This window comes from Apteryx mantelli, chromosome 2 (genome assembly GCF_036417845.1).
Source record: "Apteryx mantelli isolate bAptMan1 chromosome 2, bAptMan1.hap1, whole genome shotgun sequence".
Lineage (NCBI taxonomy): Eukaryota > Metazoa > Chordata > Aves > Apterygiformes > Apterygidae > Apteryx > Apteryx mantelli.
The window spans coordinates 160,977,064-160,992,088 of record NC_089979.1 but is presented as its reverse complement, the minus strand read 5'-3'; the positions used below and the strand labels follow the sequence as shown (position 1 = coordinate 160,992,088).

The 15,025-nt window shown below is 59.6% G+C and overlaps 1 protein-coding gene across 1 annotated transcript; it reads left to right on the top strand.

The window, feature by feature from the left end:
- The first annotated feature begins 10,044 nt into the window (after positions 1-10,044).
- Positions 10,045-12,701, top strand: EN2 (engrailed homeobox 2). Its single transcript, XM_067292529.1, has 2 exons — positions 10,045-10,612; positions 12,385-12,701. Exons 1-2 carry the CDS (start codon positions 10,045-10,047, stop codon positions 12,699-12,701), a joined length of 885 nt encoding a protein of 294 aa, XP_067148630.1.
- The last annotated feature ends 2,324 nt before the right edge of the window (positions 12,702-15,025 follow it).

Here is a 15,025-nt window from a genome sequence, read left to right as displayed (position 1 = left end):
AGACGAATGCCAGCGCTGCGCTGCTCGCCGTAAATGTCACCCAGCACCTGGGGACGCCGGTGGTCTCCAAGGGGCTTGCATTTGATGCAGCACGAGGAAAGATCTCGTATCTCAAGATGTGGGTGAGCCCGTCAAACACGGGACAGAGCTGACTACAGGGCTGCGCTGCAAGGAACCGGCAGAGGCACCGGCTGGGAGGAATAAGAAGACAGGCAGAGTGAGAGACACTGATTCATGATGGTGACCAGAATTGCCTGTCCCTGCACCCATCCAGCTCATCAGTGCTGTGTGCTCAGCTGCTCAGCCGTGTTGTGCTGGCACGGCATGGGAAGGCAGCGTCCCGGCCGGTGGATGGTGTAGCAGCAAGGTAACCACACGGTGCCACTTTTGAAACCCTGTTTTGGTCAGGCAAGGGGAATTTGCCCCCTCATCCTTACCACGGGAGTGAGCACGGGAGCACAGCAGCTTCCAGTGCCTCTCCTTCACCTCACAAGCACAGCCAACCCCTGCTTCCCTAGCAAACGTCCCCCTCTGGGAGTGCTCCCAAGGGCTGTGCAGAAATGTCACTGTCCCTTGTTCACCCCAGCAATGCCCCAGGAGCAGGGCAAGCAGCTCTAATGATGCCTACTTCTCTTGCCATGGAGGGGATCGCAGGAGATGGACAGTCCTGCTCCGAGCACACTCCCTCCCTGCGCCACCCATGCTGGCACCCCACAACGGGACCCACATGCTGGCAAAGGAGGATGCTCCTCTCGCAGCAGGGACCCCAGGGTCCTGCGAGCACCCTGGGTGCTGCTTTTACCCTAACGGGTAGGCCTGGGCGAGCGGGGTCCTGTCCTGGGTGTGTGATGAGCCAGTTCTGGTCATGCTGTGGGGGTGACGCCTGGCTGGGGAAGAGAGGGAACGTCTCCATCCCTCCTGCCGTCAGCTCAGCCTCCCTCGTGCTCCCCATGCAGAGCCCGGCTGCGGGGTGGTGGCATCTGCTCCTGGGTCACTGTTGCACCCTTGCAGGCCTTCTCCTCTGCTGGGACCATCCTGCAGCGCCTGCCCCCCCGTCAGAGCCACCGGGGAGGGCAGCCGTGCCCCGGCCCTTGCTCTGCTCCCTTCGAGACGTGGGGCTGGCATTTTCTTACACATTCCCCTTTCAGCGACGGCCAGACCGAGAGCAATCTCTGCCCCTTCCTCTGTGCCCTCTCCTTCGCCCCTTGTCACCCCAGGCGCTTGCAGGATGGGTTGCTGGGTGCCCAGCGGGTGCTGCGGGCAGGAGGGGACCTCAGCACGGGGCACAGTCCCAGCTCGGTACGGAGGTGGCGAGCAGGGTCCGCTCCCCCCCCCGTGCTGCAGGAAGGGGCAGGCGGTGGGAAGGGGGTAGGACGGGCAGCCGAGCAGAGGGGCTGCGGGGGGATGCGGCCGCCTTTGTCTGCCTTGACCCCGGCGCCCCGGGCGCTGTTTGTGCCTGAGACAAAGTAGGGAGCCTCCTTTGTACGGAGCCCAACGGAAGTGCCCGGGAGCCGCTCGCGCGGCCTTGCCTGCGCCGGGAGCATTTACTGAGCAAAATGCACCAGCGCGGATGGAGGCAGAAGAGGGGACGGGAGGGCTGGAGGCAACGGCCTGTGTGGCGCTTTCCCTCCCATTGCCCACGCGCAGGCCACAGAAATGCCCTGCTCCTCGGAGCAGCCCACCCTGGGCAGGGGCACGAAGCAAGCTGGGGGCCCCTCGCCCCTGCCGCGGCCTCCCTCTGCGTGCCCCGTCCCACGCCTGGCTGGGCCTGAGCAGCGCAGGCAGCGAGCGCTCCCGAGAGGCTCCCCCCAACCTTTCCCGCTGGGGACGGTGAGGTTTTGGGGTGCAAGAAGAGACAGATCGCCCCTTGGACCTGTTCCCTGCCCAGACAGCGGAAAGGTGCCGCCAGGGGGGCTCCCTGGTCCAGCAGCCGCCTTCAGCCGGGCCCCCCGCATCGCCTGGCTGCTCCGGCTGCCTCCTCTCGCCATCCCTTCTCCCGGCTTGGGGAGGCTCGTTCCCTGTGAGGGGGAAAGATCGGTCCTTTAATCTCGTCCCTAACCCCGTGACCTTCCTCCCTTAAGGAGCTTTTCCCCTTCATGTCACTGCTTTTTAAAGCCTCCTTTACAAATAAAAGCAATTTCCTTTTGGAACTGTAACTATGACATGGGGAGATGCGCGCTTTTTTTTTTGGACAATGAAGGGGCAAGAATGAGGGCCCGGCTCCCTTTTGGTGTTTGTGTTTGGCTGGGCCTGTTTGTTTGGATACTTTACATAAGACAGTAAACACCGGGTGAGTTAAAGGCTTTAATTAAAAAAGGTGGTGAGCTGGGGGGGGGGGGGGGGAAGCCTTTCAATTTACCGAGCTACTTAGTGAAGCGACCCCAGACAGACAAGATAAATACATCCCGGGGAATCCGGGAAACCTAGAGGACAAAGATAAAGGATAAAGCGATATCCACCTCTGCGGATCAACAGCTGAGCGCGGCGCGGGGTCCCCGCGCCCATCAGGGTGCGCAGCGCCGCGCACACGCAGCCGGGCGCCGCCGGGACACCGGCCCGCGGGCACCGGACGGCCCCGCCGGGCCATGAATATTGCATGAGATGCCGCTGCATGGAGGCATCAGCGGCCCCGCTCCGCCACCCCCGCGCCCGCGGGGCAGCGCCGGGCTCGCAGCCGCCGCGCCGGCCGCGCACGGGCACTCGGCAGCGCAGCGCAGCGCCCAGCCGCGCTGCCGCCGTGCGCCCGCGCAGCGCCCGCGCAGCGCCCGCCGCGCCGCCTTCATGCGGCCGCGTCGTGCGGAATAGGGAGAGCACCGTGCACGCAGGTGCCCGCGGGACCGCTGCTCGCCGCCAGCTGCAAACCGCTGCACCCCTTACGCTGGGGGAAACGTCTGAAAAAGGGAAAGAGAGCAAGAGAGAGAGAAAGAGCAAGAGAGAGAGACAGAGAGAGCAAGAGAAAGAGCAAGAGAGAGCAAGAGAAAGAGCAAGAGAGAGAGAAAGCAAGAGCGAGAGAGAGAGGAAGAGAGAAAGAGAGAAAGAGAGAAAGAGAGAAAGAAAGAAAGAAAGAGGAAGGAGGGAGGGAGGGAGGAAGAAGAGAGGAAGAGAGGAAGGAAAGTTGCTCCTCTCGCGGCTCCCCGGCTGTGTCCCGGGGCGCAACCCGAGGCACCCGGGCCGCCCCGCAGGCCATTCCTCCCCCGGCGCCATTCCTTCCCCGGCACCTGCCCGGCGCCGAAACCCGGCGCTTTCTCCCCAAACCACAAACCTCTTGCAGGAGCCGGGGCTGCTGTGGCGGGAGGCGGCGAGCTCGCCCCTCCTGGACGAAACCTTTCCCTGCGGTAATTCCGGTGCTCCCCGCCGCCTTTCCGACTTTCAGGGCCGGGAGCGGCCGGGCCGGGCGGCGGAGGCCCGACTGCGCGGCGCGGAGAGGCGCGGAGAGGCGCCCGCGGCCCCTTCCTCGCTCCGCGGCGCGCAGCGGCCCCGACGGCTCGGGCGGCAGAGCAGAAAGGGGCGGAATTGCCCGGGGCGGGGTGGGGGCGTTTGTCTTTCCTGGGAAACTTTCATACGGGGCAAAGAGGGGACAGCGGAGACACCAGCTGCGACCCCCCGAAATCCATCCTGAATTTTAGCTTCAGGGTGCAGCGCTCTCACTTGTCTTTTCAGGGAAGCCCATGCCCAGAATTTTTCTTTCTTTTTGCTGGAAAGACTGAGAAAACAAAGCGTGGGGGGTGCGCGTGGGGGCGCAGCGCGCCGGGCCCCGGCGATGCCCGGGCCGGGGGGACCCGGGGGACGCGCCCCTTCCTGAGAGGAGCCGCCCGCGGCCCCGGCCCGGCCCCCCCGGCCCGGGAGCGCCCCCGAGCCCGGCGCCCTGCTCGCGGCCCCGCTCCCCTCCGAGGCACCCTCCTCCCGGCCCTCCGACAGCTGGAAAGTAGCCTTCGAGAGACCATAAAAGTTGATTATCTAGTGGGAAGCTGGAGCTGAAACTGCGTAGTTAATTAGAGCGGTGGCTTTATTCTAGCTGTGAGTAAATGCTGAGGTGTAAATCCAAGGGAGTTTAAGGGAATTAGCTACATATGTGGAAAGTCTAGGAACAGATCCCATTTCCCTGCCCGAGTCTCTGCTAATACTCCAAATGGTATAGAGTTGCTGAACTTTACCGTCACAACAGAAGCTGTTGTGTCTATAAGGATTAACTCTTTTAAGTCACGGAGAAAAGAAGTGAAACTTTGCTCAATCACTATATACGTATGTGTATGGCTATACACGCAGACATATTTGTGTACGTATTATGTGTATGCCTGTATATATGTGTGTGTATAAAAAAGGCAGCAAATAAATCGAGAAGCTGAAGATTAAAAAATAAATAAAAAGCTTGGGGAAATCACTTTTGCCCCTTTGAAGCCCTTCTTTTCCCACGGCTCCAGGTAGGCGAGTGAAAAGGCGATGATGCGGCTTGTCGGTCCAGTGCCCTGGCCAGTCGCGCCCGGCAGAGCCTCTCCCGGAGATGAAACGTCTCGTCAATGCCGAAAACGCTGCGGTGGCCGCTGGGGCCGGGCCGCGCTCCCTGCCCGGGCGGCGGCGGCGGCGAGCGCCGGCCGCGGGCCCGCTCCGCTCCGCTCCGCTCCGGGCCGCGCCGCGCCGCGCTGGGGCCTCGCAGGCAGCAGCGGCGGCGGAAACTGGAGCGATTTTCTCTCTCCTCCTAAGTTAGTGGCAGCGCTCGTGTCTCAAAGCTCGTGTGACTCAAAGGCACGGGCAGGCGGCTTCGGTTCCAGCAGTATTTGGGGAGGGACGACGGATTTTTTTTGCTCACGCAAAAAAATCAAAAACAGAAACAAAAACTTTCCCACAGGCGCTGGGACTTTCTCCTGCGACAAGACTGCCGGATCGGCCCTAGGTCCTCTTTGCGCCGGTGTGTTTGCAAGGCGCCACCTCGGGAAAACAAGCCCAAGCGCCTTGGGAAAGAATTTCGCACCTTAATAACACCCAGGGCCTTTGCAGGGACCCGCTGGCCCCTGGGTGCCCGGCCGAGGGCTCCGTCCGCAGCGCGCAGCGAGTGCGGGGCCGCGCTGCAGCAGGCGCTGGCCGTCCGCGCCGGAAATCGCTCTTTCCTTTTCTTTTTTCTTTTCTTTTCTTTTCTTTTTCTTTTCTTTTCTTTTCTTTTCTTTTCTTTTCTTTTCTTTTCTTTTCTTTTCTTTTCTTTTCTTTTCCTCTTCTCTTTTCCCCTTCTCTTCTCCCCTTCTCTTCTCTTTTCCTCTTCTCTTCCGCCAGCCAATGTGCCACAATTGGGCTCTGAGCTAAGGTTTAGCCCGCCGCTCGCCCTGCATTTGGGCGAAAGTACTGTCTTTGTTTGTTTGTTTGCCGTTTTGGCCGCCTCGGTTGCGTTTCCCCCTCCCGAGGGGCAGCAGAGGGGCAGCGTGCGCCCGGCCGGGAACCGCGGCCCCGCTCGGGGCATCCCCACCCCCTGGGCTCGCCCTGGGTGGGGACCCACGAGGAATTTGTCCCTCGCAGGTCCGTGCCGCAGAGGGAAATGGTGGCGACGATCGGAAGCTACTTTGCAATTCAGGACGCTGCCATTAAACCCAATTTGTTCAGCGCGGAGCCCCCGCGTCCCCCCGTGTCGTTTCCCAGGGCCGCTCCTGGGGCATCCACGTCACGCGGGGCGCGGGGCGGGCGCGGGGGGCGGCCGGGCGCCCGCGGTGCGTTCAGCATAAGCAGGTAATAAAATTTTCATGATCCTGCAAGGAAGTGGAGCCCAAGCTTTTTAGCTCATCCCTCTCCCCCCGTTGACGGGAAAGTCCTCTTAATGTGAAGTGATTAGCCCAAACAATTAGATGAAACGGACACCTGGCTCGATTCCCCCGTCCCCACTGATCCCGCCTGCGACAGGCTGCGAAGCCAAAGCACGGCGGCCAGAAAACGCCCTTTATCCTCCACTTCCAGCCTGGCAAGAGGGAAATTTTAGAAAGTCTGGGGCTTTTTTGGTTGTCGGCAAGGAAAAGCCAGCGGCGGAGGGGAAACGCAGCCGAGGGCTGAGCTCGGCGCGGCGAGCCGGCTGCCTGCCTGCTGCCCAGGGCTGGCCGAGGCTCGCTCCTGGTCTTTACCTTCCCAGATTTATTTGGGACGCCGGGGAAGTTTGAGCCCACACATGCCCCGCTGCCCCGGCGCGCCGCGGCTGCGCTGGCCGCGCTGAGCCTCGGACGCGGCCGCCACTGCCCGGCCGCCGCCCCGGGGAGGGCAACGGAAAGCAGGGATTTCCCCTCTCTGCCTCCTCAGAAGCGGGCTCCAAAGCAAGGCGAGGCTTGCTAAAAAGTGACCATCTGGAAATAAAGTCGATGCTGTTTTTTCTCTGCTGGTAGCCGAGAGAGGAAGCGGGGGCTGGCGGCAGGGGCACGGCAACCCGCCGCAAACTCTGCGGCAATGCGGTGCCTGCCAGCAACTTGCGGGCGAGCCTCCTCCTTTTGCTGGGGTGTGATGACCGGGAAGGCAGGGAGCCCCCCCCCCCGGGGGGGTTTCCACCCTGCTCCGGGCGTTTGCGGGCTCTCGGCGGCGGGGTCTGCCCCGGGGCCGGGGCCGGGGCCGGGGCCGGGGCCGGCTCGGCTCGGCGGGGCCGCGGCGCCCGCAGCAGCCCCGCGGCCGCTCCGCTGGCTCCCGCGGCGCCCGGCTCTCCCCGTCGCAGCCCCAGAAGAGCTGCAGCAGGCGAGGTTGGGAGAGCAACGCCCCAAATCGCCCCTGTCTGCAGCCCCACAGCCCGGGGCTGGCGGGGGAAGCGGGGAGCCGGTCGCGCCACGCCGGCGAGAGGAGCGGGCAGGCGGGGACAGAGCAGCTCCCTCCGCAAAACCGGGCTCGGCGGCTTTCACCTGAGTTTTAAACTTTTCGACACCCCGCGCCTGACGTGAGAAAACGCAGGAAAAAATAAGAGCACGGCTCGGAGGTGCAGATACGCCTACGCCGTGCATGGGCACACGCCGGTCCGCGCAGAGGCTTACGCGTCCAGCAGCAAAGGAAAAAAACACATTTTTAATGGGTGACAGGATGGAATTAGCCTCGTTTAAACTACAGAGGGAGATTTCAGAGAAAGTAATATCTCTGGCGGGCGGGGAGTTGACTTTAGTCATAGCCAAGTCTGCCGGTTTATGCGGCAACAACCAAACAAACGAACATAAAAAAAAACTATTTTAAAACACCTCTCCCGGTTATCTACGGCAGTTAATGAGTGAAACCTATGTGTACGTAGGGAAAAGAGTTGGCAATGCGCCCGCATTCCGAAAATAAATTCGCTGCTGGAAAAAATCTTTCAAGAAAGATTGAAGTTTGAGATAAAAATAACCTTGGAAAATAAGATCATTGAGATTTTCCTCAGCTAGGTATCAGCTCGCCCCTTCACCCCTCGCCTCCCCCCTCCATCCTGCATACCTTAGGTGCTGCCTTGCAATAAGGCGGCGGGATTATTGTCAGACGACAGGCAGTTTCGGTAATTGTTTTGTACAGCTTTGTTTATCTCCTGCTTTGGAGTTTATCTAAGGAATTCTCCTCGCTTCCCTGCCTTATACAGTGTATAAATATCCCCACGAAAGACGAGGGTAACGAATGGAAATGTTAACGTGACATCAGCAGCGGTGGCGAAAACGCCTGTTTGATACACGGGGCAGGTAATGCGCATTTCAGGATATTTTAAGTTCTTGTCAGTAACTTGGGTCCGCCCGGGAGCGAAATATTTGAAGTGCAGCACCTTGAACACGTTTAATTATGGGGTAGTAGCAAAAGCGAGAGCTTCCAAGTAATTAGAAAATACTTCTTGGGAGACAGGCTAATCGCTTTTCATGGGGCACTTCAAGAAATTAACCTCTAGGTGCTTGTTTGAGCAAAACAACTTTGGATCAGCAATATCTGATCTCCCTGATGATCGCAACGCGCTGCGAAATATCCTCGGTACAAAAAAAAAAAAAAAAAAAAAAAAAAAAAAAAAGAGAGAGAGAGGGAAAAAAAAGGAAGAAGAGACGAGGAAGGATCCGCTGTCCCCTTTCCTCCAGCCCTGCGAGCAGGACAGAGTATGCGACATGCACGGGGCAGCCTCCCCCGAACAGAAACGGGATGGAGCGGGGCAGAGCCCTCCTCGGGGGTGCCCGGGCCGCCGCCTCGCCGTGCGCCCCGTCGAGGCGGTGATGCCCGCCGGGAGCGAGCGGGCCCCGGCGCCCCGCGGGCCTCCCGGGCCGCCCCCGCGCAGCCCCGCGGAGGGACCCCAGCACCCGCTGCCAAACTGCTCGGCACCCCCCTTTGCCATCCAGAGAGGCGCTGATCCCCAGTTTTGTTCCCAGGGATTTATTTCTAAAGACAAAAGGAGGGGAAGGCGGGGAAGTGGCTGCTTTTCCATGCAAAATAAAAAAATAAAAATAAACAAGGTTATTTTGACGGGGGAGGTATTCGGATGGGGGCAACGCGGCGTCGCGTCGCCTTGTCAGGGCGAAAGCTCTCTGTTTCATATTGTTTCTGAAGCTGGCATAAATGATCAAAGGCCCCTGTCCAGCTTTGAAAAGAATGATTCAATTATCGTTCCCGCGCATGTTTATCCCACTGCCGCTACCACCAGCGCCGGCAGAAGCGGCACCTTGCAAATAAGAGCGAGGGGAGGAAAATGCGCCTCCCGTGCGCGCCGCCGCGGCAGCGCTCGCCCGCAGGTAGCGGCTTGCGGGGAGGCACCGGGCGAGCGCGGCGGAGTTTCTGCAGAATTAACCGCATCGGGCTGTTTTCGGCCCCTTCCCCCCTCCCCGCGGCAAATAAAGCGGCGGCACAAAAACTCCCTTTGTATCGCAGCGGCTCATTTGATATTATTTATGCATTTGTGCAAGGAATTGTGGGATTCCTCCCTCCTCGCGCCCCCCCCCAAATGGTAAACAGTATGGAAATTAAAAAAAAATGTATACGGGAGAGGGGGGGTTTCTAATGAATCAGACAAAGATATAAAGCGGCGGGATCAGCAGGGCAAGCGGTGATGTTTCTATCCGCCGTGGCGGGGAGCAGCGCGCCCTCCCTCCGCGCTCCGCGGCGGCGGCGGCGGGGACGCGGCCGCTTTAAACGGCGGGGGAGGGGCGGGCGGGGGGGACGGGGGACCCCGCTGTCACTTACCGGCGCGCCGCCGCACCACGTGTGCGCATGCCCGCGCTGCCATTGGCCCGAGGCACGTGTCTAGGAGACCGGGCCGGCGACGTCACCGGCGGGGCCCCGTTAAAACATAAGAACAACAATCCGGAGTGAAAGTGTTCGGGGCGCGGCGTCGGCGGCCGCCCGGTTCCCACGCGCGCGGCGGGGAGCGCGCGGGCGCCGCGGAGCGCAGCGCGGCGCGGCGCGGAGCGGCCGGGGCGCGGGCGGGCGACCCACCCGCGGCGGCCCCCGCATGTGCGTGCGCGGGGCTGCGCGGGGCTGCGCGGGGCGAGGCGCTCCCGGCCGGAGCCCCGCGGGGCGCCCCTCACCGCCCTGCCCTCCGCGGGCGCTGGTTCGTTAAGATCCCGCCGGCCCCCCCTCCCTTCCCTCTGTCTTTTTTTTTAAATTATTTTTAATTATTATTCTTTTTTTTTTGCCTCCGCCTAAAGCTGGAGCCGCGGCAGCGCGGCGGCGGCGGCGGCTGATGCGAGCGGCGGCGGCGGCGGCGGCTTTTGGGGGAGCAGGCGGCACCACGCTGCGGGACTGAGCGGCTGACCGGCGGGAGGAAGCGGAGAGCGGAAGAAGGGGAGGATTTAACCCCGCATTTTTGCAAAGTTGGAACTCCTCAGAGGCGCTGCTTGTTGGGTTTTGGGTTTTCGAAAAAAAAAAATTTTTTTTTTTTGCAAACTCTGGATTTTGAATGCCGGCTGCCGCCAGGAGAAGCGAAAGCAAATAGACACCTGTGTGTGTGTATATATATATATATATATATAAAAATATATATATAAAAAATCAAACTAAAGAACAACCGCCTGCAACAACAAGAGCACCGACACAAAAAGCGTTAAGCAGCCGCCCGGCCGCCGGCGGGGCAGGAGCCGGAGCCGTCGGCGGGGCCGGCCGCGCAGCATGGAGGAGGGCGGCCGGAGCCCCCGCGAGGAGGCGGCCGAGCCGCAGGAGTCCGGCGGCGACGCGGAGCCCGGCGGCGGCGGCGGGCGGCGGGCGCTGCTGCTGCCCGCGGTGCTGCCGGCGCCCGGCGACCCCCCGCACCCGCACCCGCACCCGCACCGCATCACCAACTTCTTCATCGACAACATCCTGCGGCCCGAGTTCGGGCGGAGGAAGGAGGCGGGCGGCGCCGGCGGCGAGCCCCGGCGGCCCGGCGCGGAGAGCCGCCGCAGCCCCGCCGCGGCGCCGGCCCCCGGCGCGCCGCTGCCCGCCGGCGGGGCCGGCTCGCCGGGCCGGGGGGAGGGCGGCCCCGCGGCGCTGGCCCTGCACGGCGCCGCCAAGAAGGGCGGCGACCCGGCGGCGCTGGAGGCGGCCCTCAAGGCGCGGGGGCTCGGCGGCGGCGGCGGCGGCGACCTGTCGGTGAGCTCGGACTCGGATAGCTCCCAAGCCAGCTCCAACGCCGGGACGCAGCCCATGCTCTGGCCCGCCTGGGTGTACTGCACGCGCTACTCGGACAGGCCGTCCTCAGGTAAGAGCCCCCCGCGGAGCCGCCCGCTGCCCTCCGCGGCCGCCCGCGCAGGGCCCGCGCCGCGCCGCGCCGCCCCGGGCTGCGGCCGCCTCCCCCCGCCTTCCCGCTGCTTCCCGCGCCTTAAAAACGTCCCAAAATGCGGCGAGGGCGGCGAGGCGCTTCGGGCCGCGGAGCAGCCGGGGAAGCGGCGGATATCCCCGCGGGCGCCGAGCGGCCGCGCTCGGGCCGCCCGCACCGCCGGGGCCGCGGCGGCGCTTCCCCTTCGCTGCCGGCGCCGCTGGGAAACGTGCGGGGGCCCCTGCGCGGGCCGCCGCGGCCCCCGGCCGCCCGCTGCCCCCTCCCGGGCAAGGGCCGCGCGCTGCGTTTTGGGGCGCCCGGGCGCATTTCGCCTGCTCGCTGCCCCACACAGGCCTCGCGCTGCTCTGATCCCCCCCCCCCCCCCCCCCCGCAAGCGCCAGGCCGCCAGCATTTGTTCGCTGCCCTAAAAGAGGCCTTGGAGTGGCCGCTGCCTCGCTTCTTTCTTTTAATTTCCCCACATGTGCTGCAGGGCAGATCTGTAGGGGCCGGGGGAAATTTCCGAGAGATGGAGAACTTCTCCGGCAGGGTCTGGGGAAGCCTGGGTGCTGGCGAGGGCTTGGGAAGGCCCCCCAGAAATTATCGATAAACGTGCCGAAAAAGGCCACGGCGTGAAATTTCCTTCTGCTAGTGCAGGGACGTCCCCAGCAGATTTTAAAACGCACGCTAGAAGAAGTAGAAACCATTCTGAAAAACCTTGGAAAGCACCATGTAAGAAATCTGCTCCCAGAAAAATGTGTTTTCCCTTTACAAAAGCAGCTAGCTAGGTTTTTAACCCGGAGAGCTGGACAGCTGAAGGAGGGATTATAGGGCGAGTTTAAAATGAGTTCGTAATATATGAAAACAAACTCTTTTGCTCAGAGGTAATATTCCGATCTGAATTGGAATTTACTCCATTGTTCTCCAGTCCTCTCCTTTGTTAATATTTAATTAACATACATCCTCACAATGGCACAGGCCGGGCAGAAACGGCTCCTTGTGCTGCCTAGAATAATATTCCAGAGAATAATCACAATTATTCGAATCGTTCCGTGCAGCGACATACGGGCAGTGCAGCAAAGCGGAGGATTTCTTCTCGCAGTGTAAACACACGGCTGATTTCCATTTTTTTGTCGTGAGCAAAAAATAAAAAAGAAAAGAAAAGAAAAGAAAGAAAGAAAAAGAAAAGAAAAGAAAAGAAAAAGAAAGAAGGTTTCAAAAAAAAGCTCTTTCAGAAAAAAAAACAAAAAAGAAAAATCTGCTCAGGAAATAATAAATAAGGCAAAATCCGATCCGTGCCTCTGCACGCACGTTTCACTTTTCTGCAGCGAGGGGTGGGAATAACTGAACGTTTCTGGGGTTTTTGTTGGCGGCGGCGGTGCTGGGGCGTTCGGGCGGCGGCAGCGCTGCTGGGGGCGCGGGGAGCCGCTCCGGGAGGCCGGGCGCGCGGGAGCCCGGCGCGGGCGCCGCAAGTCGCCGGCCGCGCTGGCGGGAGCGGCGGCACAAAGCGGGGCCGAGCCCGAGCGGCGGGGCCGAGCCCGAGCGGCGGGGCCGGGCTGGGCTGGGCTGGGCTGGGCCGGGCCCGGCTGGGCTGGGCTGGGCGCGGGGGCGGGCGGGGGGGGGGCGGCCCCCGCGTGGGCGCCGCGGCGCGTGGGCAGGGAGCGGGGCGCCGCGTGGGGCGGCGCGCGGTGTCGGTGCTCTCCTCTCGCCCGCCCTAGGTCCCCGCTCGCGCAAACCAAAGAAGAAGAACCCCAACAAGGAGGACAAGCGGCCGCGCACCGCCTTCACGGCCGAGCAGCTGCAGAGACTCAAGGCCGAGTTCCAGACCAACCGCTACCTGACGGAGCAGCGGCGCCAGAGCCTGGCCCAGGAGCTCGGCCTCAACGAGTCCCAGATCAAGATCTGGTTCCAGAACAAGCGCGCCAAGATCAAGAAGGCCACGGGCAGCAAGAACTCGCTGGCGGTGCACCTCATGGCCCAGGGGCTCTACAACCACTCCACCACGGCGAAAGACGGCAAGTCGGACAGTGAATAGGGCAGGGGAGGGGAAGGGGAGCGGGGGCGGGGGGGGGGGGGTGCAGTCAAAGTTTATACAATGCAATAATTTAATTAAAAAAAAAAAAAGAAGAAGGGCCAGTGTATAAAGATTATACCAGCATTAATAGTGAAAATATTGTGTATTAGATATAATTCTGCAATATTCTATGTATATATAATTTACAGGTAAGGTGGTGTAAAAATCCAAGATATCTGATTATAAAATATTTTTTGATTTTTTCCCTTTGTTTTTGGGGGTTTGTTTTTGTGTTTTTTTGTTTTTTGTTTTTTGTTTTTTTTTTTTGGTTTGGTTGTACGGAGATTTTAGATGCTATCTTTATGATTTTTTTTTAATGCTTAAGTTACATTTTTATAGACTTAAGCGCTGTTTTAATGGACATTGGACACTGTTTTTTGAAATTCAAAAAAAAATTAAAAACAACTTTTGCTGAAGTCCAAAGATTTTTATTGCTGCATTTCACACGACTGTGAACCGAATAAATAGTTCTCCTATTTGTTCTATGAGTTTTACCTTTTTTTTTCTCCCCCTTACCCTCCCCTTTTCCTTTTTTTTTTTTTTTTTTTTTTTTTGAGGGCCTGTGTGTGCGGGGGGAGGCTGGTTTCAGGGATAGACATGGAGAATTTAATTAAATATATATATATATATATATATACACACACACAAACACACACACACACACGCACATATATATATATATATATGTAATGGTAGGGGAAGAAATCTTACAGCACCGTGCTGGAAAATGCCCAGGGTCTCTCCCGAGCTTGTCCCCCGTGACAGCCCACGGGAGGGAGCGGTGCGGGGAGCAGGGCGCAAGGCAGAACCGGGGGGTGCCCCGCAGCTCCCCCCCCTCCCAAGCTTGTTTGGGAAACTTTGGACGCCAAGGTGCAGCCGCAGCGCAGGGCCGGCGCGCAGCCCCCTCCGCACGGGCAGGAGCCGCTCCCGGGCCTGCCGGCCGCCGCTCCCCGCGCAGCGCCGTGCAGGGGCAGCGCGGCCGCGCAGGGCCGGGCCCTGCCGCCTTTCCTGCTCTGCTGGGAACCCCCCTCCTCAAAAGCTTTTTCTTTCCTTTTTAGGACCCCCCCCCCTCCATTAGCCTAAATATTCCCCCGTAACAAAACGCGCATCAGAGCAGGCTGGTGCGGGAGCCGCCCTGCGCGCCGCAGCGCGGCGGGCCGCGGAGCAGCCCGCGCCGCCGAACCGCTGCGCGGCCCCGGGCGCTGCCCCGCGGCCCCCGGCGCCCCGCGGCCGCGGCCGCAGCGCGGGGCCAGGCCGGGCTGCGAGCGGCTCCCGCGGCTGCGAGCGGCTCCTGCGCCGCGCTGCGCTGCGCTGCGCTGCGCCGCCGGGCCGCGGCCGCGCTCGCCTGCCCGCCCGGGCCAAGTGCTCGCTTTGCCTTAAAACCTCTTTATTTCACAGCTATAATAGCCACGCGTTGTACATAGTAGGGTAAACTTAAACAGGAGAGAGAGAGAGAGAGAGAGAGAGAAAAGGATCGAAGTATAAAACGAAAGCTGTAATTTTAAATTCTGTGAATAATCATCAGCTGCTTAGGAGACAGGGTTAAATGACATTGCCTTTTAGCAAGAATGCAAAGGGGTTTTGTTTTTTTTTTTCCAGTTTATATGACATGTGCATTTTACAATTGCAGTATCAAATATTTATAATCTTATGAAATATGAATGTTTCTATTTACAACTGTCGTCTCAAAATTGTGAACATTCTCACTGCATTTTGTGTGTTTAAATTCTTGAAGATTGCATTAAATAATAAAAGAAAACACTTTATTATGAAATACATGACGTGTGACTCAGAGCGTTGCAGAGAAGTAGTGCTAATAGTAAGATCTGTGAAAGACTATACGTATCCATATGCTTATATAGTCTTTAGATTGTACTTCTGATCCATGAGAGAAATGTACTGGTGCTCGAGGTAGAAGTATTTCGCAGGGCAAACTATTTCCATGAGGGGAAATTCCATGGCAAATTTTCAGAGAGGCGATTTCACAGCCAGAGGTTTAATCAGTGTTTTGAGTAATGAAGAAACTTTTGGTGATTCATTTAGAAATGGCGAGAGGGCAACCAGCAGCTTTACAGTGACCCCGGCTCTCAGGCACTCGGCACGTCACGTAAAACAGATTTGAAAACGGGAAAGAAAAAATGTCCAGTCTCACACACTGTCAACAGGTTTCACCTTTCCAGGACTTTAAATATTCAGTTGTGTGATGCTTTGGGAAAGAGGTCTGACAAACTATGTTTGCAAAACCTATATTCTATGAACTCGTAAACTTGGATCTAAATAAGAAG